Genomic DNA, 27,406 nt, shown 5'->3' on the forward strand with positions numbered 1-27,406 from the left:
CTACACACATACTTTAACTAGGTACCTTTTGATAGTGGCTGCATCTGGTCTTGGGTCGGTCTTCAGTGCCAAATAGGTCACCAGGGCACTTTGATCAACGTGTGAGATAAGCACATCGGCTGCTCGAACAATCTCATCAAGTCTCTTCATCCTATCCTGAGACAGGAAATAAAGTTTTAACAGCCTGAGTTCAAATTGCAGTGTGGCAGCCTGAGAATTTGAATCACAGAGAAACAGAATTGATACAGCGCAAAAGGAAGCCATTCGGCCCATCAAGCTGGCAGGATGAATACAGAATTGGCCTGATCATAGCAGACAGAGGCTAGCAGTGGAAGGGTGCTTTTCTGAATGGAGAGCTGTGACTAGTGGAGTTCCGCAGGGATCAGTGCTGGGACCTTTGCTGTTTATAGTATACATAAATGATTTGGAGGAAAATGTAACTGGGCTAATTAGTAAGTTTGCAGACAACACTAAGGTTGGAGGAGTTGCAGATAGTGAAGAGGATTGTCAAAGGATACAATGGGATATAGATCGGTTGGAGACTTGGATGGAGAAATGGCAGATGGAGTTTAATCCAGACAAATGTGAGGTAATGCATTTTGGAAGGTCTAATACAGGCAGGAATTATACAGTAAATGACAGAACCCTTAAGTGCATCGATAGGCAGAGGGATCTGGGTGTACAGGTCCACAGGTCACTGAAAGTGAAAACGCAGGTGGATAGGGTAGTCAGGAAGGCATATGGCATGCTTGCCTTCATTGGCAGGGGTATTGAGTATAAAAGCTGGGAATTCATGCTGCAGCTGTATAGAACCTTGGTTAGGTCACACTTGGAATATTGTGTGCAATTCTGGTTGCTACATTACAAGGATATGGAGGCGTTGGAGAGGGTGCAGAGGAGGTTTACCAGGATGCTGCCTGGTCTGGAGGTTATTAGCTATGAGGAGAGGTTGGAGAAACTCAGATTGTTCTCACTAGAACGGCGGAGATTGAGGGGCGACTTGATAGAAGTTTACAAAATTATGAGTGGCATGGACAGAGTAGATAGTCAGAAGCTTTTTCCCAGGGTGGAAGAGTCAATTACTAGGGGACATAGAAATAAGGTGAGAGGGGAAGACTGTAGAGGAGATGTGCGGGGCAAGTTTTTTACGCAGAGGGTAGTGAGTGTCTGGAATTTGCTGCCAGAGGATGTGGTGGAAGCAGGTACGATAGTGGTGTTTAAGAGGAAGCTTGACAAATACATGAATAGGATGGGAATAGAGGGAGATGGAACCCGGAAGGGCAATATGATCGGCGCAGGCTTGGAGGGCCGAAGGGCCTGTTCCTGTGCTGTACTTTTCTTTGTTCTTTGTTCGTGTCTGCACCAGCTCTCCGAATGAGCAATTTACTTAGTGCCATTTCCCCGCCTTCTGCCCGTAACAATTCTGTTTTTAAAGAAATGTGGAATTAAAATAAAACTAGCACCAGTAAAAATCTAACCAGTTCACTGATGTCCCTTTAGAGCCTGATAAGACATTCAGTTGTGTCAAATTGTTACAAAGTAGAAGCGCACCAGCATACTCTCCAAACAACAAATGTCAGCTTTGGCAGCAATGCTCACATTCCATTAATGCAACACAGAATCAAGGAAGCCATTCATCCATCATGTCAGCACCTTTTAAACAGTTATTCCAAGATCTCTACTGTCCTGTAAATTTTTCCTTTTCAAGTATTTATCCAATTCTCTTTTGAAAGTTACTAATGAATCTGCTTTCACGGCTCTTTCAGGCAGCGCATGACAGACCAATAAGTAACCTAGGTTACCGACCCTCTTGCCAGTGAAAGCTGTTTCTCTTCATTCACTCAATCTAAACCGCTCATAATTTTGAACACCTCGATTAAATCTTCCCTTCTCTGCTCCAAGAAGAACAATCCCAGATTCTCTAGTCTCTGCACCATGGACTCTCTCTCCAAGGGCTTGACATCCTTCCTAAAGTGCGGCACCCAGAATTGGACAATATTCCAGCTAAGACCTAACCAGTGATTTATAAGGGCTTAGCATAAGAAAAAGAAATTGTACTAATGCACAAAATATACTGGACACAATAACCTTTGGGTTATAGTGGTGGGACAGCAACCCAGAGTTCAAATCCTACCAAGAGCACATGGTGAAACTGAAGCTAACAAAGTGCTAGCTGGGAATGACCTTGGAAGCTGCTAGATTATTGATAGAAACCCAACGAGTTCATAATATCCTTCAGGGAAGAGAAACTGACACCTATAACTACACAGAATCTACACAGAACTCCAGTCACTAATTCTGTCATCGATTATTTGCAAACAAGCAGTTGTAAATAAATCAACTAATGCAGCTTTGTCAGTGTTGTGTTAAATATCACACTTCCCAGTACTTCCACAACGAAATATTTGAAAGTATGACCACTTAAATCTTACGTGAAAGATTTTCTCCTGAAGGAGCACCCTCCCTTTACCCAGGTGCCTAACAGTGGCGACACCAATGCTGCTGCAACCATCTGACCGGACAAGAAACCCAAGGCAATAAGCTGCGTTCAACAATAATGTGCTCAGCACCCTCAGATGGGTGCCTCAGCTGAGTGAGCTTTGGCTTGGACCAGTGCTTCATGTGGTCTCTCAATGCACTCTATGACCAACTTCAGCAATGCTCAAAGTTCAAAGCTACTGCTTGGCTTTCCAAATAGCACTTTGAATTATCATTGCCAGAGACTTGCAAAGAAATAGGAACAGCTTTGCTGCAAGAGTGGATTTTGTAATAGAGGAGTCGAAAGCAGTCAAATTGGGAGCACAAACGTCACCCTTTTTCTGCTGACAACGTAGGAACGGAAGACAACATTGGATCAACCCCACTAATAAGCAGTGTTTAATAATGGCATGGTAGAAAATATGTTAAGGGAAATTAGGAATGGGCGATGAATGCTGGCTTTGCTAGTGCAAACCTTCATCCCATGAATGAGTAAAATAAATTTATGATGTACCTCACACAGCAGTCAATCTCTGGGAGGCGTAGAACAGGCTAGCATCGAAGGAGGAATGACAAATTTTGGTTGATATACCGGGAAAATAAGCCAGGCAAGGTAATTAAAAAAAATAATGGCACAAACCGTGCCGCCTCATAATTGGAGGAGTCTGAAAGTAAGGCTGAGGTGCGCGTTGGGACCCTGTGAAAGTCCTGACCTGCTGATCTACGCGGGAATTGCTCAGAAAGTTTCAACTTCTGATGGGCAATTTCCTTGCTCTTCGCAAGTGTCTCCAACTATCCAAGTTAGAGTTGGAGACTTGGGACAGTTCCAATGTACTTACCTGGATAATTAGCCAGGAAACGTAAGGCAGATTAAAACCTAGTCTAACTCCTGAGTAACTGCAGAACTGATTCCCCCCCCGTTAACTCGCACTGATCCCCCCTTAATCCTCCCTGACCCAACTGCCCCATGACGACCTGACTAATCCACCCCACTTCCCGGCTGCTCCCCAGACCATCACACTACCCCGCCGTCCAGAGCCGACCACCTGCCCCTCCCCACCCCCTCCACCGGACTCGACCAACACCCTACCACCCGACGACACTATCAACCAGCCCTGGCCACCACCCCCCAAGTCAATAACTACTCCCCAGACCTTGTTAATATCTACTAGGGTCTGTTGATGGATGTTAAATACCCAGGAGTCTAAGGTAATAAGGTTAACAGGTGTTGGGTATTGATTAGTTAATTATACTCACGTGTATATAAACAAGAGTCAGTCAGCACTGGGAGGAGCATGTTAAGAGTGGAGAATTAAGCTCTAACACCTTCCCCACCAGTACTGGCTGGCTCTTTATATATACATCTGAGCATTACCTAATCAATATCCAACACCCGTTAACCCGATTACCCTAAACTACTAGTATTTAACAAACCTGACCACTACATCACCCACCTACCACACTATCCACCTGGCACCCTACGCACCAACTATCTCACCCATCTGCCACTGCACACATCTTACCCGCCTACCCATTCACTTATTCACCCATTCATTAACATTCATACAAGTCCTTTTACCCTACCAGATGGCAGCTAGCACCGTAAAAAGGAAGGGTGCCTCGTCTTCCCCCCAACTCTACAGTGCTGCAACAAAGCTCTCTGAGGGATGCTGCGGTCCGCATTTCCGGAGAAGCAGAGCTCGGAAGGTCCCAGAAGAAATGCGGAGCAGCGTTTAAATCGGTAGAATGATGAAGGAATGGGTAATATACGCCCAGATTGGGGTGATTTGTGACTTGGAGGAGAACCTGGACATGATGATGTTTCCATGCACCTGTGAGGTGTTGAGGACATGGGTTGAGGAGGTCCTGTCTTGTTTACATCATCTTAAATATATCCTGGGCTGCAGCTGCTTTAAGTGAACTGGAGGGGGTAAAGGGCATGTAGGAATTAAGAAGATCAGGAAAGCAACATAAAGTACCAAGGCAAAACACACCTTTCCTGAATTGAGGCTGGAGAGATAAGCGGTATGTACAGGCAAGTGTTTAGGGTACATAGATACCAATTCTTCATGCAGATCCAATCTGTAAGAGAAGAAAATATTCACAGTTGATCTGGACATACACAAATCAGTTTGCAAACAGTGCTAACCCAGACTAGGACAGAGTGTCACTGAAAGACTGACAGCTTTTGGTAAAATGGAAATTCAGCAGAGATGATTGAACGTGTGTAGGAAGGGAGTCCTTAAGGAAAGGGGAAACATGGGAAGAAAAGGGAGTGTCTGGATGGTTATCAATTTTAAAGAGGTTGAAAAACCAAATAAAAAAGACTTGCATTTATGGAGCTCTTATCATGACACCGGATGTCTCAAAATGCTACACATTCGTGAAGTGCTTTCTTGAAGTGTAATCGCTTTTGTAATGGAGGAACGTAATAGCTAGTACGCGTTCAACAAACTCCCACAAACAGCAATGTGATAATGGCCAGATAAACAGCAACGTGATAATGGTGAGGGATAAATATTAGCCAGGACATCCCCTACTATTCTTCATGGGATCTTTTACATCCACATGAGAAGGCAGATGGGGCCTTGGTTTAAACATCTTATCTGAAAGACAGCACAGTCCTCCGTCAATACCGCACTGGAATGTCAGCCTTGATTTTATGATGAAACCCTGGAGTGGGATTCGAACCTGGAGTCTTCTGATTCAGAGAGGAATGTGCTACCAACCAAACCACGGCTGTAAAGAGAGAAAGTAACTGAGGATGAAATTAAAGCTTTAAATAACTTCACCCTAAAATGTTGTTTAGAGATCAAACCACAGGTCCATGCAGTGAAGCAGTTCAAACTTGGTGCAAGACTTAAGAACAGTTAAGGCTGCATTTGCACCGTAGTCACAGGACTCGCAAAAGGTACAGGGAAATGGGACAGGTAGAACAGGGTAAAGTGAATAGCTCTTGCAGGGAGCCAGCACAGGCATGAGGGCTGAGTGGTCCCCTTCTTCGTTCTGTCAGCTCTATCCTTACCAAAACTAGCATCTTTCACAACCTCAGGGCCAAAGGATTTTACAGCTAATGATGTATTCTTTGATGTTGTAATGTAGGAAACACTACAGCCAATTTGAACACAGCAAGCTCCCACAAAGCATCAATGTGATGTTATTTTTAAAGTGACATTTGTCGAGGGATAAATATTGTCCTGGACACTGGGAACAGCTCCTTTGCTCTTCTTTGAATTATCTCCTGGGATCCTTTCTGTACATCCAAAAGGGCATTAGGGGACTCGGGTTAATTGCTCATCTGAAAAATGGCACCTCCAACTGTACCGCACTCCCTCAGTGATGCATTAAAGTGTCAGCCTAGATTTTTGTGCTCAAGTATTTAGAGTAGGACTTGAACCCCCAACTGTCTGATTTAAAGAATTAGCCACATTAACAAGTAATAACAAAAGCAAAAAATTGCAGATGCCGGAAATCTGAAATAAAAACAATGAGGGGGGATCTCATGGGAACCTAGATTCTAATAGGACCAGACAGGGTAGATGCAGGAAGGATGTTCCCGATGGTGGGGGAGTCCAGAACCAGGGGTCACAGTCTGAGGATACGGGGTAGACTATTTAGGACTGAGATGAGAAGAAATTTCTTCACCCAGAGAGTGGTGAGCCTGTGGAATTCACTACCACAGAAAGTAGTTGAGACCAAAACATTGTATGTTTTCAAGAAGGAGTTAGATATAGCTCTTGGGGTGAAAGGGATCAAAGGACATGGGGAGAAAACAGGAGCTGGGTATTGAGTTGGATGATCAGCCATGATCATAATGAATGGCCGAGCAGGCTCGAAGGGCTTAATGGCCTACTCCTGCTCCTATTATCTATGTTTCTACAACAAATGCTGGAAACGGTCAGCAGATCTGGCAGCATCTGAGGAGAGAGAAACAGAGTTAATGGCCTGAATTTTCCCGTTGGCGAGTTAGGGGCGGGGCCCGCTCGCCGATGCGAAAATGACACGGGATGACATTGGGGGAAACCCCCGACATTATCCCGCCCCATTTAAATATTCAGGAAGGTGGGGGCACAGTGAAATCAGCCGTCCGCCCGCCAACCTGTCAATGGCCAATGACAAGATAATTAACCCAATTAAAGACCTGTCTGTCCAACCTTAAGGCTGGCGGACAGGCCAGGAGCTCCAGCGGCTTCTGATAATACAGGAAACCTCATCCACTGGCGGGATGAAGTTTCATGTCTGTTTTTAAAAACTTTAATAAAGTTTCAGTCAGGTTTATTAACATGTCCCATCTTGTGTGACGTTGTCACATGAGGGGGACATGTTAATAGTTTTTTGATTCTTCTATTTTTGATATTTAAAATGCTGTCAGCGCTCTCCCTGAGGCAGCACTCAGTCTCAGGGAGCTGTGCGCACTCTGACAGTGGGGGAATCCCTCCCCCACCCCACACAGGGAGCATATAGCGTTTCCCATTGGGCGGCCCGCTGGGTAGGCCTTAATTGGCCCACTCAAAATGGCGGCGGGGCCCGTTTTGGTGGTGGCGGAGTTCCGCTGCCCGCCCGCCCATCGAGGGCAAAATTCTGCCCAATATTTCACATCTAGGACCTTTCTTTCAGATTTCCAGAGCTGAAACATTGGGGCTGAATTTTACGGCCCCATTGTGGTAGGTTCGGGGTGGCGAAATGCGGCAAGCCGTTCACAAGTCCACTGACTTCAGCGGGACCGTAAAATTCCATCCGTTAACTCAGCTTCTCTCCTTCTCTCTCCACAGATGCTGCCAGACCTGCTGACAAATAAGAAAACTGCTCTGAAGGACTGCAAAGGTTATGAATACACTCTTGGATGTCTATGATGTTCTTGTAGAGGAATGAAGGCCAGCTCTGGGCTTTAACAAGCTGCAGCTCTGATTCTCAATGAGATTGAGGAACATGATCCAATTCTAGATCATTGCAAAGAGCTGCAGTGGCTCTGTGTTGCAACACCCTCAGCTTGTTGCATTTACGGTAGGATAACTAACCAGCCAGTCAGTTGGAAAATTATGGGCAGTGTTGCCGTGTGCCTTTTCATTAACCACCCGAATTTGGAAAACTGCACCTCCCCCACCCAACCTTCAGACCTCAGGGTACACAGAAGTCAAGCGTGCTCATGCAGGAGGGTGACTATAGCTGTGAGCTGGTGTTTGAGCTCCCATCTTCACCATGAGCTTTGCATTATTATCAGAGCTAGAGCTACCTTCTGTTCCTAACGGATTGGCTGAATGTGTGTTACATACTTGTGCAGCCATTGTATTTTGAGATCCCTCAGAGCCTCCTCGAACACCTCATTCGGTTCCTTCTCTTTTTCTTTGCTAGGCTTTTCTTTGCTTCCGTCCTTGGTCTTGATTGGAGGTGATATCAGATGGTAGCACACAGTGTGCACATCCTGAAAATAATTACACATCAGTTACTCATTGGCTCAGTAGGAATCGATCACTTTTGCTGTGGCAAATCTGCCAATAATATATTTATCATAAGAACATAAGAAACAAGAGGAGTAGGCCATTCAGTCCCTGCCCCGCCATTCAATAAGGTCATGGCTGATCTGCCCCAGGCCTCAACTCCCTGCTATTTCAAAAATCTATCTACTGCCTCTTTAAATACTTCCAGCGATCTAGCCTCCACAACTCTCTAGGGTAGAGAATTCCAGACATTCACTACGTTCAGAGAAGGAATTCCTTCACATCTCAGTTTTAAATGAGCGTCCCCTTATTCTGTAACTATGTCCCCTAGTTCGAGATTCCCCCACTGGTGGAAACATCTTCTCAACATCTACCCTGTCAAGCCCCCTCAGAATCTTGTACGTTTCAATAAGATCACCCCTCATTCTTGTGAACTCGAATGAATAAAGGTCTAACCTGTTTAGCCGTTCTTGATAAATCAGCCCCTTCATCCCAGGAATCAGCCCAGTGAATCTCGTTTGAACTGCCTCCAATGCCAGTATATCCTTTCTTAAATATGGGGGCCAAAACTGTGCGCAGTACTCCAGGTGTGGCCTCACCAACATGCTGTACAGTTGTAACAAGGCTACCCTATTTTTAAACTCCAACCCTTTAGCAATACAGGCCAAAATTCCATTAGACTTCTTAACTACTTGCTGCACTTGCATGCTAACTTTTTGTGTTTCATGCACAAGAACACCTAGATCCCTCAGTGCTGCACTTTTTTGGAGTCTATATCTATTTAAATAATAGCCTGCCTTTTGATTCTTCCTATCTCACACTTTCCTACATTAAACTCCATCTGCCAAGTTTTTGCCCACTCACTCAAACTATCTATATCCCCGTGCAGATTCCTTATGTCCTCATCACAACATGGGACCCCCCCCACCCCACCTATTTTTGTATTGTCAGCAAATTTGGATACATTACACTCTGCCCCCTCCTCCAAGTCATTAACATAGATAGTAAATAATTGAGGACCTCGGACTGATCCTTGGGGAATTTTACTAGTTATGTCTTTGCAACCTGAAAAAAGAAACATTAATCCTGACTCTCTGTCTTCTGTGTGTTAACCAATCCTCAATTCATGCCCTGCACCCCCCATTACCTCCTCTACCGTGAGCTCCTATCTTGTGCAATAGTCTTTTATGTGGTACCTTATCGAATGCTTTCTGGAAATCCAAATACACTACAGCTACTGGTTCCCCATTATCAACTCTGCTTGTTATATCTTCAAAGAATTCTAGCAAATTTGTCAAACATGATTTCCCTTTCATAAAACCATGTTGACTCTGTTTGATTGTGTTAAGCTTTTCTAAATGTCCTGCTATTTCTTCCTTAATAATGGACTCTAGCATTTTCTCAATGACAGATGTTAGGCTGACTGGCCTATAGTTTCCTGCTTTTTGTCTCCCACCCTTCTTGAACAGGGGCACCACATTAGCAGTTTTCCAATCCACTGGGACACTCCCGGAATCCAGTGAGTTCTGGAATATTTCGACCAATGCCTCCACTATCTTTGCAGCCACTTCCTTTAATAATAACAGAAAATGCTGGAAATACTCAACAGATCAGGCAGCCTCTGTGCAGAGAGAAACAGTTAACGTTTCTGGTCAATGACCTTCTGATAAAACTTGAATTTGAAATGTTAAGTCTGTTTCTCCCTCCACAGATGGTGATTTTCTACCTTGTTACTAATAACAAATGGATTGGTAACATGGATTTCTTTGGGCATCTGACATTATATTTTTGAAAATTAAGATATTAATTGGGAACCAAGGGCAGTGGGGTGCGAAGGGGAGGTGGGGGGGGGGGGGGGGGGGGGGGGGGGGGTGTTGGGGGGGGTAGTGGAATGGGGTCCCATGTAGTACCTTGCAATTTTACATGAGTGTCACAGGTGGGGTGAGGTTTCATGAGGGTAATAAAATTTTTATAAAATATTTAAATAAAAGAAATTGACATGTCCCAGCTCATGTGAAAGTGGCACATGAGGGGACATGTCAATAATTTTTTTTCTCATCTTTATTCACTGTTTGAAACCTGAGCCGATCTCCCTGAGGAAGCACTTTGCCTCAGGGATATCTGTGTGCTCTTTAGTGTGCATGCACAAAAGAGCTTACTCCCAGTGGACATCACACCGGGCGGGCCTTAATTGGCCTTCCCACATAAAATAGCGGCGAGCCCCCAACCGGCGGCACCGATCAAGAACCCGACCACTCACGCCCGCTCCCGCACATCCCCCCTGACTGGGGGGAAATTGTTGCCCGAGGTGTCAACAGACCAGAAACATTAAGTTTGTTTCTCCCTCCACAGATACTGCCTGACCCGCTGAGTACTTCCAGCATCCGCAGTATTTTGCTTTTGCATTAAAAAATGCTTCTGCTTCTCAGTAAAGTCCTCCTCCACTTCAGTGATCTATAGAAATGAGCAAAAACCTGACAGATTTCCAGATGCAGACAGTATGGTTGATTAATTACTCTGTGAACAGAACCGTAAGGTCTACTTTCTAACGGAGCAATCACCTGCAGCTATGGAATTTCTAACCAGCTAGAATGAATCATAAACACAAACAGAATACAATTAGAACTCAGCATCTGTGTCTACAAAAACCATTTGTACAGTTTAATTTGTAGAATAATTTATCTGCTCTAGGGAGGTTCCACTATGTCACAAATAGAGTTGTTCTGTGCAAACATCACTTCACCCTCCTAAAGGGACAGTCTCCACTCCATTCCATAAACATAGCAGTTTGCTAACTAAGTTACAGCAGTATGGGACAGCTAATCTAAGTAGATATGTTACTGCCCATGGCTTTCAGTGGCTGGTTAACAGCAAGAAACCTAGTTTGTAGTTTCACAGAAAAATGAACAGAATCAAGGAATTCTAGGCCCAGGAAAATAAATCAATGTGCATTTTTATAGCGCCTTTCATGATTTTGAGAAGTCCCAAAGGGTTTACAGCTAATGAAATACCTTTTTTAAAAAAATGTACTAACAGTTGTTAATGCAGGAAACGCGGCAAGCCAATTTACACACAGCACGTTCTCACAAACAACCAATAATTAACAATGCTTTAGTGATGCTGGTTGAGCAATATGTATTGGGTAGGCTACAGGGAGAACTGTCCTGCTCTTCTTCAAAATAATGGCGTGGGATATTTGATCTCCACCTGAGGCCTCAGTCTAGCATGCTTTGGGAAGGTCTAGGAGAGAGAGAGAAGTGGAGGGTTTAGGGAGGGAACCCCAGAGCTCAGGGGCTGGGCCATTGGTGGGACAAATGGTGGGAGCAAATGATGGAATCCGAGGAATGGAGTGTTTCAAGGAGAGTCGGGGGGGAGGTGTGGTGGGGTACATTGGGCTGTAGGGCTAGAGCAAGCTGGGATTAGATGCAACCGAGGAAATCTTTAGCTGTGTTGACACAGTAAGGCAGGTCGCAGCTCTCGCTCTGCAGGATAGAGATTTTTTTTTATTCTTTCATGGAATCTGGGCGTCACCGGCAAGACCAGCATTTGCTGCCCATCCCTAACTGCCCTTGAACTGAGTGGCTTGCTTGGCCATTTCAGAGGGCAGTTAAGGGTCAACCACAATGATGTGGATCTGGAGCCATTCGTGGGCCAGACCAGGTAAGAATGGCAGATTTCCTTCCCTAAAGGACATTAATGAACCAGATGGGTTTTTATGACAATCGATGATAGTTTCACCATTGCTGAGACTGGCTTTATATTCCAGGTTTATTAATCGAATTTAAATTCCATTAGCTGCCGTGGTGGGATTTGAACCCACATCCCCAAAGCATTAGCCAGGGCTTCTGGATTACTAGTTCGGTGATGTTACCATTATGCCAGCATCTCTCCAGCCACACCGCCTTGTCACCACACCATTTCTCCTGGCACATGAAAATCAGATGGCAAGACAGGTAGGATATACTGGCCTTGAAGAAGAACAGCATATATTCCTCAGAGCAACATAGGGACTTAAAGAATGAAATTATAAGGGCAGGTTGCATAGGCTATGATTGTATTCCCTTGAGTTTAGAAGATTGAGTGATAAACTGAACAAGGTGTTTACGTTATAAAGGGATTTAATAGAGTATTTCCTCTGTGAGGGATTCCAGAATAAGGGTACATAATCTGAAATAAAAACATAAAGTGCTAGAAAATCTTTGGATACTAGTCTGGCAGCATCTGTGGAGAGAGAAACAGAGTTAACATTTTGAGTTGAATATGACTCCTCTTTGGCATAATCTTAAAACTGGAGCTAAATCACTTAGGAATAAAATTAGGAATCACTTTCTCACACAAAGGCTAGTGGAAATCTGGATTTCTCATCTCCAAAAGGCTATGGCTGTTGAGGGTCAATTGGAAATTAAGAGAAATAGGTTTTTGATAAGGATATAAAATGATATAGAACAAAGACAAATAAATAGAGTCAGTTATGGTTCAGATCAAACTTGATCTAATAGAATCCCAGAAACGGCCAGAGGGACTGAGTGCCATTGGTCCGATGTTCCTATACACACGGAACAGGAAAGAGCTAAACCTGCCAGCAGTTTGTGTGAATGCATAACAAATGTCAACCTTCGTTAAGGAACAAACATGATAAGCAGATCGAAGGAGAGGGGGCTGAGCAGTGCCTGTGTGACTTGATTAATAACAAGACTTACGGCTTTCTTGCCCATTTCCGTTTTAGAAAGCGTGAGTGTCCCCGTGAGCTGGCAGCCAATTTCAACTCCTTTGGGAACTCTGAAGGAGAAAAGATCAAATTAATTCCATTCGTTGCGTGCAACATACCGAGACAGAAACATGCAAGGAAACAGAAAAGGCTGGGAATACGCAGCAGGTGAGTCAGCCTCTGTAAAGGGAGTTCAGTGTAAGGCAGGAGTCGAGAAATAAAAAATAAGCCAGCTCTGCAGTGAGGTTGGGGAGAAAGGAGGAATGGGAAGTACTCCAATCACAGGGGTGAGACTAACAAATGGAACAAACTCTATGAGGCAGGTGGGTGGGATGTTTGGATTTTGGTACGCTCCTTCTGCTGTTTGTGCTTGGCCTCCAGCTGGGCCTGTTGGAGATGTTCAAAATGGTTGGCGTTTTCACCGATGCTTCTCCACCACTTTGGGCGGTGTGAGCAAGAGATTCACAGGCTATCGGTGAGGATTTTTACAGGGAGGCTTTGAGGACGTCCCAGGTATGTTTCCTCTGCCCTTCTGGTCACTGCCTGGCGTGACGAAGCTCGGAGAACAGAGCTTGTTTTGGGAGTATTCTGTCAGGCGTGTGGACGATGTGGCCCGCCCAACGTAGCTGATTAGCCATACCCAGCGCCTCGATACTGGGGATGTTGGTCTGAGAGGGGACACTGATATTGCAGCGCCTATTCTGCCAGTGAATTTGCAGGATTTTGTGGAGGCATCACTGGTGTTAGTTTATCAGGGACTTAAGGTGCCTGCTGTAAGTTGTCCATGTCTCTGACATGTAGAAGAGGGCAGGTAGCATTGCAGCCCAGTAGACCATGAGCTTGGGGCCAGGTTCATGAGCACGGAATCATATTGAACAGAAGGCCATTCGGCCCATCATGCCTGTGCCAACTCTTTGTAAGAGCTATCCAATTTGTCCCAAACCCATGGCTCCTGCCCCATAGTCCTGCAAGTATTTCCTTTTCAATTATTTATCCAATTCCCTTTGGAAAAGGTCTATTGATTCTGCTTCTATTACCCTTTCAGGCAGTACATTCCAGATCACAACAGCCCACTGCAATTCTTTTTTCTTCATCTGCCCCCACCCCGCCCCTCCCATATCTTAAATCTGTGTCCTCTGGTTACTGACCCTCCTGCCAGTGAAAACAGTTTTTTTTTTAATTTACTCTAGTAAAACCCTTCTGATTCAGCAGTTTTTTTCCCCTTTGTACATGCTGATGGATGTGTTGTGTTATTTCTGGTATTTTCTATTTCAGATTTGCAGGGTGGGGAGTGTGAGACTAATTGAATAGCTCTTTCAAAGAGCTGGCACAGGCACAATGGGGCCTCCTTCTGCGTTGTAAGAGTCAACAATTCCCAATTTTTTTTCCCCTTCTTGTGTGTACACCATGTTTTTAAATCGGTGCTTTGTTAAACTTGACAGTTCCGTAAATGTTGCTCTGTCAGCATCAAGAACAGATTATCTGATCTGTCATCTCATTTGCTGAGGCCAAACTAGCTGCTGCATTTGGCTACATGACAGTGACTAGTACAAACTACTAGTTTGAGGCCAAACTAGCTGCTGCATTTGGCTACATGACAGTGACTAGTACAAACTACTAGGTTGAGGCCAAACTAGCTGCTGCATTTGGCTACATGACAGTGACTAGTACAAACTACTAGGTTGAGGCCAAACTAGCTGCTGCATTTGGCTACATGACAGTGACTAGTACAAACTACTAGGTTGAGGCCAAACTAGCTGCTGCATTTGGCTACATGACAGTGACTAGTACAAACTACTAGGTTGAGGCCAAACTAGCTGCTGCATTTGGCTACATGACAGTGACTAGTACAAACTACTAGGTTGAGGCCAAACTAGCTGCTGCATTTGGCTACATGACAGTGACTAGTACAAACTACTAGGTTGAGGCCAAACTAGCTGCTGCATTTGGCTACATGACAGTGACTAGTACAAACTACTAGGTTGAGGCCAAACTAGCTGCTGCATTTGGCTACATGACAGTGACTAGTACAAACTACTAGGTTGAGGCCAAACTAGCTGCTGCATTTGGCTACATGACAGTGACTAGTACAAACTACTAGGTTGAGGCCAAACTAGCTGCTGCATTTGGCTACATGACAGTGACTAGTACAAACTACTAGGTTGAGGCCAAACTAGCTGCTGCATTTGGCTACATGACAGTGACTAGTACAAACTACTAGTTTGAGGCCAAACTAGCTGCTGCATTTGGCTACATGACAGTGACTAGTACAAACTACTAGGTTGAGGCCAAACTAGCTGCTGCATTTGGCTACATGACAGTGACTAGTACAAACTACTAGTTTGAGGCCAAACTAGCTGCTGCATTTGGCTACATGACAGTGACTAGTACAAACTACTAGGTTGAGGCCAAACTAGCTGCTGCATTTGGCTACATGACAGTGACTAGTACAAACTACTAGTTTGAGGCCAAACTAGCTGCTGCATTTGGCTACATGACAGTGACTAGTACAAACTACTAGTTTGAGGCCAAACTAGCTGCTGCATTTGGCTACATGACAGTGACTAGTACAAACTACTAGTTTGAGGCCAAACTAGCTGCTGCATTTGGCTACATGACAGTGACTAGTACAAACTACTAGTTTGAGGCCAAACTAGCTGCTGCATTTGGCTACATGACAGTGACTAGTACAAACTACTAGTTTGAGGCCAAACTAGCTGCTGCATTTGGCTACATGACAGTGACTAGTACAAACTACTAGTTTGAGGCCAAACTAGCTGCTGCATTTGGCTACATGACAGTGACTAGTACAAACTACTAGTTTGAGGCCAAACTAGCTGCTGCATTTGGCTACATGACAGTGACTAGTACAAACTACTAGGTTGAGGCCAAACTAGCTGCTGCATTTGGCTACATGACAGTGACTAGTACAAACTACTAGTTTGAGGACAAACTAGCTGCTGCATTTGGCTACATGACAGTGACTAGTACAAACTACTAGTTTGAGGACAAACTAGCTGCTGCATTTGGCTACATGACAGTGACTAGTACAAACTACTAGTTTGAGGCCAAACTAGCTGCTGCATTTGGCTACATGACAGTGACTAGTACAAACTACTAGTTTGAGGACAAACTAGCTGCTGCATTTGGCTACATGACAGTGACTAGTACAAACTACTAGTTTGAGGACAAACTAGCTGCTGCATTTGGCTACATGACAGTGACTAGTACACTCCAGCATTAATTCTGCATTTGGCTACATGACAGTGACTAGTACACTCCAGCATTAATTCTGCATTTGGCTACATGACAGTGACTAGTACACTCCAGCATTAATTCACTAGTTGCGAAGCTCTTGGAAATGCCATGAGGACTTGATAAAGAAAATGCATGATTTTCTCTCTGTATCATGTGAAATAAAGGTTTTTGTGTGCCTCAATGCAATTTCAAGCTTATGAAAAATGACCAAAATATGGAGCGACATTCCAGAGAAACGATTATTGTAAACTATACAGTATTTTGTGTTTTATGCACCAAATTGATAGTTATTTGGCTGCTATTTTGATTAAAATATTAAACATGTCAAATACATAAACCCGTTTTTCGCTGTGCATGGACATGAAATTAGCAGTTAACAGCAATGTCACTAACGGGGTATTTCTTTTTAATTGAAACTTGGGACATGGTCACAAACATGACTGAAAATTAAGAGTGCTCCAAAAATACATAAAACTGAAGCTTTGCTCCCAGCATGGGGACTCGCCAGATGGGAGCACACATCGGAGAACCGGGAGCGCCGCCAGTATGTCTGAACAGCAAGATGTTGCACATTTTCTTTCCCAAACTTTAACTGGTCAGATTCGGTAAAGTCCCACCTTGTACCAATTACTTACTTGTCATCTGGCAAAGAAGTGATGTAGAATGGAATAGTGTATTTTGGGGGCAGCGTAAGGGAACAAAATTTGTTCTTGTTGAGAAGGGCATTGACATGGGTCCGATAGATGTCCAGGTTCAGAGGGGCTGGGAGCTTGCGACTGATGTGGAATGGCAGGTCATTTAAATGTTCCAACTCACTCAGCGCCTCATGGCGAATCTGCAGGTGTATCACATAGTCCCCTTTATCTAGTTTCAGCGAGTACTGTGAAGGAACAACAAAGTGGTTTCATGAGCAGGTCATTGTGACGAAAAGAGAAACACCTACCATACACTTCGGGATCAGTTCTGCGAATCTGGCTCACCTTTTGAAGAAAGTGGGACTTGCGTTTCCAGATTGCCTTTAACGATATCAGGATCGCCCAAAGTGCTCATCAGCAAATGAAGTCATTTTAAAGTCCTTTTTAAATTCATTCATGGGATGTGGGCTTCGTTGGCTAGGCCAGCATTTATTGCTCATCCCTAATTGCCATTAAGAAGGTGGTGATGAGCTGCCTTCTTGAACCGCTGCAGTCCCTGTGGTGCAGATACACCCACATTGCTGTTAGGAATTGATTTCCAGGGTTTTGACCCAGCGACAGTGAAGAAACAGCGATATATTTCCAAGTCAGGGTGGTGACTGACTTGGAGGGGAACTTGCAGGTAATGGTGTTCCTGTCTATCTGCTACAGTATAGTCATTGTTGTAATGTAGGAGATGGAGCAGCCAATTTGTGCATAGCAAACTCCCACAAACAGCAATGTGATAATGATTAGATCACCTGTTTTTAATTGTTGTTGGTTGAGAGGTAAATATTGACTAGGGCACGAAGAGCAGCTCCCCAGCTCCTCTTCAAAATACAGCCATGACATCTTTTACTGGCAGAAGGGGCCTCGGTTTCATGTTTCATCTGAAAGATAGAATCTCCAACAGTGCAGCACTCACTCAATACTGCACTGAATCTAAAGTCTCTGGGGTGGGACTCACAACTCCAACGCAAACACACAACTGCTGACACAGAGGAAAGAGTGCTATATAGAGTGACAAATTGAAGGTTTATGGTGGAAGATCAGTCCTATAGAGAGTTAAGGACCATCATCCGGAGTCCTGGTGCGACATTTTGGGATGAGGTGTGAGTAGCTTAGTTTAAATACTTATCTTGTACAGTGCAATTGGAATGTGGTTAAGGTAGTGTTGTAATTCTATTTTGGGGCAAGTAATACTGGACTAATAGCCTGAAGAACACAAGTTTCAAATCCCCTCATGGCACAGATGAATTTGTATTAAGGACTGTATTCCAAGCAATAAAAACTTATGCATCTCTTTCAGACAATCTGAGCTCTAAGGGAGGCTCCAAGATTCCAGTTTTCTGCAATTCAATTTGACACTACATGAAAGCTTCCATGCCTGCAGAAATGTTTTTCCTCTTTTCACTTGTCCCTTACCTCCCTCCTTCTTTCCAAACACTCCACTCTGTGATAGCAGTGGATCCATTACTTCATTGAGTGAAATGTAGACTGATGGTATGGCTGGCGTTTCCTCTGTTCCTGCAATAGAGTGGTCCTCTCTCCGAGATTAAAGCCACCGTGTCAGCCTTCAATAGTACATTCGCTAACAAGCGCCTTCTGCAGAGATGGCTGAAGTGTCACCTTCACTATAATTTCACAATTTTGTTGTAGGATTGTTTCAGCCAGCTCAATGCAGGAGAATGCGTTATTCCATCCTTAACCTCTGCTCTTACCCTATCAGGATAGGCATCGCCCGATCCCACCAGCTTCTTGTTTTGATCGAAGAGCATCCAAAGTTGACTGTCGTATTCTGATTCATAAAGCAAGTCTGAGAGTAAGGGACAGCTGGGAGTCACTTCACCAGACTTTGCCTGCAGTAACACATAACAAAACACAATTATCACTGAACAGCAAATGGTAAAAAGTTGTAAAGGAAGCCGTTCAGCTGAACTCATCCATACCCATTTTATCGTTGGCGCACTGTGACAATCTGCAGGATGCATTGCATCAACTCATCAAGGCTTATCTGACAACTCCCTCCTCTGTGACATCTAGCATCGAGAGGGACAAGGGCAGCAATGTCATGGGAACACCATCACTTCCAAGTTCCCCTCCAAATATCAGTCAGACTAATACAGATCAAGCTGAGATTATGTTGCAGGTCAATAAGGTATTAAAAAAAGCAAATCAAGCACTAGGGATCATTTCTGAAGAGACAGAATTTAAAAGCAGGGTAAGTGTTACATTTGGACAGTACCTTGGTGAGGCCTCACTTACAGTACTGTGTCTGGTCTCCTATTATGAAAAAGGAAAAAAGTGAACAGGTTCAGGTTCTTTTTTTTTTACCAGAAATAAGAATAATGAATGGCGACCCGATAGAGATCTTTAAGATTATGATGGGGTTTGATAGGGTAGGTGTAGAAAAAAATCTTTCCAACTGTGGGGCAGTCCAGAACTAGAGGTCATTAATATGAGACAATCACTAATAAATCCAACGGGGAATTCGGGAGAAACTACTTTAGAAAGTGGTGAGAATGTGGAACTTGCTACCACAGGGAGTGGTTGAGGTAAGCAGGAGCATATCAGATACATTTAAGGGTAAGCTGGATAATCACATTAGGGAGAAGGGAAAGAAGTATATGTTGATGGAGTGAGGTGAAGAGGTGTGGGAGGGGGTTCGTATGAAGCATAAACACTGGCCTGGATCTGTTGCTGTGATGTACACTGTAAGACTATGTAGTTTTGTACACTGCGTACACTTCTGAATATAAAATTTATTGCTTTATCACCACATCATAGGGTAGATTTTAAGGATACAGCACCTCACACAGTGCTCCGATTACTGACTCTAGCTTGGAGGGCAGCAGGTCTCATAAGAACAATAAGGCTTGGGAGCAGGAGTAGGCCATTCAGCCCCTCGAGCTTGCTCTGCCATTTGATAAGATCATGGTGATCTGATTGTGGCCTAACTCCGCTTTCCTGCCTGTCCCCAATAACCCTTGACCCCCTTGTCAATCAAGTCTCGCTCAGTTAAAATTAGCAACTGTGCATTAGAATGCATTTCACTGAAGGGTTGAAGTGTTTCTCAGAGAAGAGACAAGGTGTCATATAAACACAAGCTTTCCTTTTTTAATAAGAGGCAGTATTTTCTGCAAATGTATAAATCCAACAATACTTGTACCAAAAATAGCTGGACAGTGCTGAAAACAAATAGCTCTGCCATGACCTGACCACAAACAACAACTCGCATTTGTATAGCAAACGTAGGAAACTGTCCCAATGCGCTTTGCAGAAACAGTTATCAAACAAAATTTGATACAGCACTACATAAGGAGGTATTAGCCAAGCTGAAGAAAGACTTGGTTAAAGAGATAGGTTTTTAAGGACTTAAAGGAAGAGAGAGAGACAGAGAGATGGATAGATTTAGGGAAGGAATTGAAGAGCTTAGGGCCTAGATAGTTGAGCAATGGTAGAGCAATTAAAATTGGGGATAGGAACATAGAAAATTTACAGCATTGAAGGAGGTCATTCAGTTCATCATGTCTGTGTCAGCCGAAAAACAGCTATCTGGTCTATTTCCACTTTCCAGTTCTTGACCTGTAGGTTACAGCATTTCAAGTGGATATCCAAGTGATGCATGTGGCTAGATTTGGAGGAGCATAGAGGCCTCAGCGGACTGGATGCAGTTACAGAGAGAAGAAGGGGTGAGACCATAGAGGGATTTGAAAATATGGTTGGGGATTTTAAAATTGTTGCATTGTCAGTCCAGAAGCCAAGCACAGGCGTGATGGGTGAACGTGACTTGGTGCAAGTTAAGATACGAGCAGCAGTTTTGAATAATTACAAGTTTATGCGAGATGGAAAATGGGAGGTTGACCAGGAGAGTATTAAAAAAAATGTCATAAGTACCAGACGAGTCATAGCCAGCTCACTCAACCTTTCCTATGAAAATTAACGGCCCCATAACATTATTCCTTGCATCATTCTACAGCTTTTCCCTTCACACCACTACATAGAGACCATAATCGGTACTAGCTGCATTAAAGCCATTCCTGACATCAGTTCTCATTTGCTCTTTACTAGTTCGTACCTGTATCTCTTGGTCTTGCAGCTGTGGGGCAACTTAAATAGTACTGAGGATTTTCCTCTATTCCACTGAGCATTTTATATATCTCTGTTAGATCCTCTTTTGCTTGCCTCTTTTCAAAGCTGGAGATCGAGGAGGTATAAATTCACCTTGCATGGTCACACCCTGTCCAACTTCCTTTGCGATTGAAGTCAGTGAATGTAAGTGCAACTTTTTGCTGTAGTAGATTTCAAAGTGATCCACCCTTAAGGGAGAACACTGAATGCAACCGGAGACAGTACAAATCATCGTTAGCAAAAATAATCTCCACAGACAGCTTCTGAGGAGGAACGCTCAGCTGTACTGTAAGCAGTTACCTGGCTGAAACTGTAGATCAGAACCAGCTCATAAAGTTGTCTGTTGTTGGGCAGGATGTCACGGGAGCCCAAGGGTCTTGTTCTGGCGTCCACAGGCCTGTAGGAAGAGGTAAATCCTTTTATTATTGGTCTGTAATTTATAACAAATCAGACCCGGGCACTGAACTACAGACATTTGTCCTTAAGTGTCCCTGAAAAACACAAATGCATTTGTCTCTGTATTAGATCAGTCAAATCCAACTTTGGATCTGGATTTGGAAAAAGAATATTTCATTTCTCATAGCTGATAAATGAAACCTATTTCTAGAAGAAATACTGCAAAAATGCTTAAGAGGATAAATTGATCTGTCTGAAACATTAAGCCACATTCTATCTTAGGAAATTCATCGTATGCACAGAACTACAGAGATTAAAAAGACAGGCTTGCATTTCTGTAGTACCTGTCAAGTCTCAGGATGCCCTAAAATGTTTTACAAATGATGAAGTACTTTTGAAGAACAGTCACTGTTGTAACGTAGGAAATACAGCAGCCTATTTTCACACAGCAAGATCCCAGAAACAGCAACGAGATAATGACCAGATAAACTGTTTTCTAAGTGATTCTGGTTGAGTGATAAATATTGTCTAGGGCACAGGGGAGAACTGTTTCTTTAAATAGTGCCATGGGATGCTTTACATTCACCTGAAAGGGTAGATGGGGTCTCGGTTTAATGTTTCATCTAAAAGACAATACCCCAGATGGTGCAGAAAGTCCCTTAATACTACACTGGGACTGTCAGCATAGATTATGTCCTCGCTTGTCTGCAGTGGGACTTGGACCTGTGATATTCTGACTCAAAGATGAGGTTGCTATCACTGAGGCAGGGCTGAGAAAATTAGTTGCGTCAGCTAAAGCCTTCAGGTAGTTTGCACCATATAACAGACAGTGCAACAACTAATTAGATTAATGCATCAGAAAGGTGCAGTTGGCACCTGACATCGTCACAGATTGAGTAAAATGTTTACTTTACCGAAGGGTCTGCACCCAGTTTTTCAGAGTCACGACAGGTGAAAGCTCCTCGTAATTCAGTGAGGCTGTAATGTCACATCGCGCTATGCCTTCTGACGCATGCTAGAAGGAACAAAATCATACATGTGATTAACATTTCTGCTTCTCTGGTGAGGCCGGTTAACTTTGTAGCCTATTTATGTCACACAATTATGTTTCCTACTGAACAGCATTCATTACCTGTCAACACTTCCATTTACAATAAACTTCAATACTTTACACACTCATTTAAAAAATAAATTAATTATTGGGACACGGACATCACTTGCCAGGCTGGCATTTATTGTCTATCCCTAGTTGCCCTGAGAATGTGGGGGTGAGTTTTGTCTTTGGACAGACTGGCCCTTCTTAAAGTTCCTCTCCTGATGAGAGCCAAGTTCACCATACAGGATGCTTTCAGTTCCTCCCTTCTGGAACCCCCCTTCAAATCTCTCTGCCATACCTTTTCTCTCCGTTCTTTCATAGAATACTGCAGACTTTTCTTTTCAACCACTTTGAACGCTGCCCTGTAAGCCCTTTCTATCTGGTTCTTGCGCTCCTTTATTTTGTCTTCTGCTCTTCATTTTCTGCCCTGGGATATCTGTCCAAGGAGGAGCATTAGGAAGAATCGCCTTTGATTTCTATAGCACCTTTCATGGTCTCAGGATGTCCCTAAGCGCTTTACTGCCGATGTGGTCAATGCTGTAATATAGGAGACATGGCGGCCACATTGCGCACAGCAAGCTCCCAATACAGCATGTTGATATTATCGACTAATCTGTTTCAGTGATGTTGGTTGTTGGCCAATTCTTGACCAGGATATGGAAGCTAACTTCCCTGCTTTTTGCAATAGTGCCAATGGGATCTTTATGTCTACCCAGGGCAGATGGAGCCTTGGTTTAGTGCTTTATCTGAAAGATGGCACCTTTGACAGTGTAGCACTCCCTCAGTACTCAGCCTGTGACATTGCAGCGCTCCCACAGTTCTGACTCTTCGACAGTACAGTGCTTTCACAGTACAGACCCTTCCAAGGTGCAGCGCTCCCTCAGTACTGACCCTTCAAAAACTCAACTGCACTGGAGTATTGGTCTGAATTTTGTGCTAATGTCTGTGTGGGACATGGCCCCATAACCTTCCGGCTCACAGGTGAGGGTGCTGCCCACTTAGCATTGCACAGTTTCAGGGTGTTGTCAGTTGGAGTCTGTTAAATGTAGGGTTGCCAAGTCTCCAGGAATTCAGTCTCCATCTCCTGGAACCTCCGAGAGTGCAGTGCTCCCTCGGTACTGACCCTCCAATAGTGCAGTGCTCCCTCAGTACTGACCCTCTGACAGCGCAGCACTCCCTCAGTACTGACCCTCTGACAGTGCAGCACTCCCTCAGTACTGACCCTCCGATAGTGCAGTGCTCCCTCAGTACTGACCCTCTGACAGTGCAGTACTCCTTCAGTGCTGACCCTCCGATAGTGCAGTGCTCCCTCAGTACTGACCCTCCGGCAGGGCAGTGCTCCCCCAGTACTGACTCTCCGACAGTGCAGCACTCCCTCAGAGCTAACTCCTTGACTATTTTTTTAAGCAAAAAAAAAACATTATAGAAGCCTTAAAAATGTTCCAGTAATGAAAATATTGGACAGGGACAGGATGCCTGGAGCAAAGAGATCATGCACCAAAACCTCCAGGAATCCATCCAGGCAAATCTCGTTTTAAGGAAATATATTGAGCTTTTTTAATTCATTCATGGGATGTGGGTATCGCTGGCTTCACCAGCATTTGTGTTATTGCCCATCCCTAATTGCCCTTGAGAAGGTGATTTCAGAGGGTGTTTACGAGCTAACCACATTGTTGTGGGTCTGGTGTCACATGTAGGCAGATTTCCTTCCCTGAAGGACATTATTAAACCAGATGGGTTTTTACAACCATCGACAATGATTTCATGGTCATCATTAGACTTTTAATTCCGGATTTATTTTTTTTACTGGATTTAAATTCCACCACCTGCTGTGGTGGGATTCGAACCCCAGTTCCCAGGGGTCTCTGGATTACTAGTCTAGCGACCATATCACCACGCCACAGATGTGGAAGTTTGAATCATTTATCAAAGTGACTGAGCCTGGAAATGTGTTCTGTCCTGAAGGTTCTGCAAGTCTTCATATCATATCCGTGTGGAGATAGTGTGGGTGAGTTTATCTATTGTGTCTCTCAGGGAGGTGATACAATGAACTGAAAGACAACACTTCTCCACTTCCATCAGCTGAAGATTCATATGAGATAGGAGCAGAAGTAGGCCATTCTGTCCCACGAGCTTGCTCTGCCATTTAGTAAGATCATGGCTGATCTATTTGTGTTTTGAATTCCACGTTTCCATCTACCACCTTTGATTCCCTTGCCTAACAAGAACTTATTCAACTGTCTTATGAAGTTGAGTTGATTTCACTGCACAACACACAGATACAGATTATATATCATGTCACACTCGAGGAGTTCACCTGACACCATAAACAAACACTCTCACAGTTCAGCAGCCATTTAAACCCACGTGTCTCACAGCCTTAAGGTTGCTGTCAGCAAGCAGTTACTTTCAAAGTATGACATCCGGCAGTAAGTCTGCTCTTAAATTAAGTATCAAATCTATTGCATGTGAACATCTCTTTCACGTTCACTGGCATTTAATGTCTATTTTTCCATATGAAGCATATGGAAATATGGAAATATTTTGGTACAACTGGGCAGAAGGTAGTGACATGCTAAATCTAACTGGTTTCTATTTTGTGCTGGTCATGGCTCAGTGGGAAGCACCATCACCTCCAAGTCACAAGGTTGCAGTTTCGTCCCATTCCAGAAACTTGAGCACAAAATCCAGGCTGGCACTCCAGTGCTGTAATGAGGAATTGCTGCACTGTCTTTAGGATGGGATAGTGAACCAAGGGCCCTAACAGCACTGTACCTACACCACAGGGACCGCAGCCATTCAAGAAGGCAGCTCACCCACCACCTTCTCAAGGGCAATAAATGCTGGCTGAGCCAGCGACACCCACATCCCATAAATGAATTTAAGAAATAAATTCTATGGCATCAATTTGAAGTAAAGCAGGGGAGTTTTCTCTAGTGTCTTGGTCAATATTTCACCACCTATTGTACAGATTTTTAATTAATCCAATTCTCTCTCAAATAGTTACTCAACACAATCCAAATCGAGCATAATGTTGATCATTAAAACTGTAAATAAAATGTGCAGAGGACAATACTTACAATGTGTAATGTGTCACTGTTACACTTCAATCCATGGAATGAAATGACATAGTCGATGGTAGTATGTCTCAGGCTAGACCACCAACGTGCAATGCAAATTTCAATGGTCTTTTCTTCCTATAAAGTATTAAATGGTTATAGAAATACACCAGAGGCAATGAATCCAACAAGGCCACTCTCATTGTACATGTCCTTCGCTCAACAATTGTCCACGTGCAGAGAGAGGTACGAGTGAGTCAGACGCTTCCAACAAATCTCACTGCTTTCAAAGCTTTGTGGCATTTCATGATAAAAATTTAACTACAAATAAAGTGAAATAGCAAACTTCGAAATGAAAAACAGAAGCTGCTTTAAATACACAGCAGCTGTCAGTGAGGGGAGGAGACAGGTTAAAGGTTTTGCAAATGGATCCTTCATCAGAACCAGAAGCTGAGAGAAAAGCAAACTCCTAAATGAGTCTCACTAAATTGTTGTAAGCCAGGAGCTTACCCAGCACAGACTTTACCAACTTGACACCTGTGGCTGCATCTTCCGGCCCACTCCATTCCCACTGAAAATCAAACTATCACTTCCAGACCGTCACTGATGTCTTCTCTTTGAGAAATCTCCTGCGCCCTTAGTGCCGCACCAACCACCACTGATTCCCCACATCCCATTTCTACTTCCTCCAGGTCACACAAACAGGACCATCCAAACCAGGAAAATTATCTGCTCCCATCCCAATGAACTAATCCTGTCCTATCTTCATTCTTCTATTCAGTTCTCCTTTGCCCAGTCCCTTCCCAATCCTGTCTGTGACTTTCCTGACATCTGCTGTTTTCGAAGAGTTCTGTTTCCCTGGCCCCCAGCTAATCCCTTTTCACTGGAGTTGTTTGGTCCCCAAATTCTCCATCTCTCATCAGGACGTCCACTGGTCCTCTGCTTCCTCCTTGAGTTGCGCCATTATTCCCATCTGCCATCGCTCTATCCTTTACTTGGCTGAAATTATTCTCACTGTCAACAGCTCCCCACTTAACTTCACACATTTCTGCTAACCTGGCTTCCAGCTATTACCTCCATTCTAAAACTATAACCTGTCCCTCCCCAACCTCTTCTCCATTACATTTATCACTGTATTGGTACTGTTGCCTCCTCTACTCTGCCCTGGGAAACTTTATTGATTATCCTTCCAATTTCCTCACATCCTTTGCCTTTACATAGTTCACCTCTAACCCATTCATTGAATTAGATCAAGCGTACAACACAGAAAAAGGCCTTTTGGCCCAATTGGTCTATGTTGGAATTTATACTACACAAGAGCTTTCTTCTGCCCTACATTCATATAACCCCAAGAGTATACTTTCTCCCTCATGGGCTTACCTTGTAGTTGCCCTTAAATGCATCTATGCTATTCACCCAATTATTCCTGGTGTTCTGCCCTCTGGGGAAAAGAGGCTTCACCTGAATTCCGTATTGGATTTATTTCTATCTTATATTGATGGCCTCTAGTTTTAGTTTCCCCAACAAGTGGAAATGTTTTCTCTACATCTACCTTACCAAACCCTTCCATTACCTTAAAGATCTCTATCAGGTTGTTCCTCAGCTAGAGGAAAGAGCCGCAGCTTGTTCAGCCTTTCCTGAAAAATGTATCCTCTCGCTTCAGGTTATCAATCGTGTCAATCTCTTTTGCACCTTCTTCAGTGCCTCCAAGTCATTTTTAAAACATGGAGACCAGAACTGTGCACTCTACTCCAAGCATGGTATAATGAAGGTTCTACACAAGGCATACAAATTGGCTAAAAAAAACACCAGACCCGAGGATTGGGAGCAGTTTAGAATTCAGCAAAGGAGGACCAAGGGATTGATCAAGAAGGAGAAAATAGAGTATGAGAGGAAGCTTGTGGGGAACATAAAAACTGACTGTAAAAGTTTCTATAGGTATGTGAAGCGAAAAAGACTGGTGAAGACAAATGTAGGTCCCTTACAGGCAGAAACAGGGGAATTTATAATGGGGAAAAAAGAAATGGCTGACCAACTAAATACATATTTTGGTTCTGTCTTCACAAAGGAGGACACAAATAACATACCAGAATTGTTGGGGAACACAGGCTTTAGTGAAATGGAGGAACTGAAAGAAATCAGTATTAGTAGGGAAATGGTATTGGGGA

At 43.8% G+C, this 27,406-nt stretch overlaps 1 protein-coding gene across 2 annotated transcripts in view; it reads right to left on the reverse strand.

The window, feature by feature from the left end:
* Positions 1 to 27,406, reverse strand: part of LOC121282052 (tripeptidyl-peptidase 2-like) — a 121,540-nt gene that overhangs the window by 11,861 nt on the left and 82,273 nt on the right. For both annotated transcript variants that reach the window (XM_041195445.1, XM_041195444.1), the window contains exons 18-26: positions 25,260 to 25,376; positions 21,998 to 22,098; positions 20,988 to 21,084; positions 18,278 to 18,415; positions 16,518 to 16,762; positions 12,617 to 12,695; positions 7,752 to 7,900; positions 4,473 to 4,560; positions 26 to 156 (exon numbers count right to left, since the gene is read on the reverse strand). In XM_041195445.1, coding sequence (XP_041051379.1) covers positions 26 to 156; positions 4,473 to 4,560; positions 7,752 to 7,900; positions 12,617 to 12,695; positions 16,518 to 16,762; positions 18,278 to 18,415; positions 20,988 to 21,084; positions 21,998 to 22,098; positions 25,260 to 25,376 — 1,145 coding nt within the window. The remainder of the gene's footprint in view (positions 1 to 25; positions 157 to 4,472; positions 4,561 to 7,751; positions 7,901 to 12,616; positions 12,696 to 16,517; positions 16,763 to 18,277; positions 18,416 to 20,987; positions 21,085 to 21,997; positions 22,099 to 25,259; positions 25,377 to 27,406) is intronic.

The sequence above is a fragment of the Carcharodon carcharias genome, chromosome 9 (genome assembly GCF_017639515.1).
Source record: "Carcharodon carcharias isolate sCarCar2 chromosome 9, sCarCar2.pri, whole genome shotgun sequence".
Classification (NCBI taxonomy): domain Eukaryota; kingdom Metazoa; phylum Chordata; class Chondrichthyes; order Lamniformes; family Lamnidae; genus Carcharodon; species Carcharodon carcharias.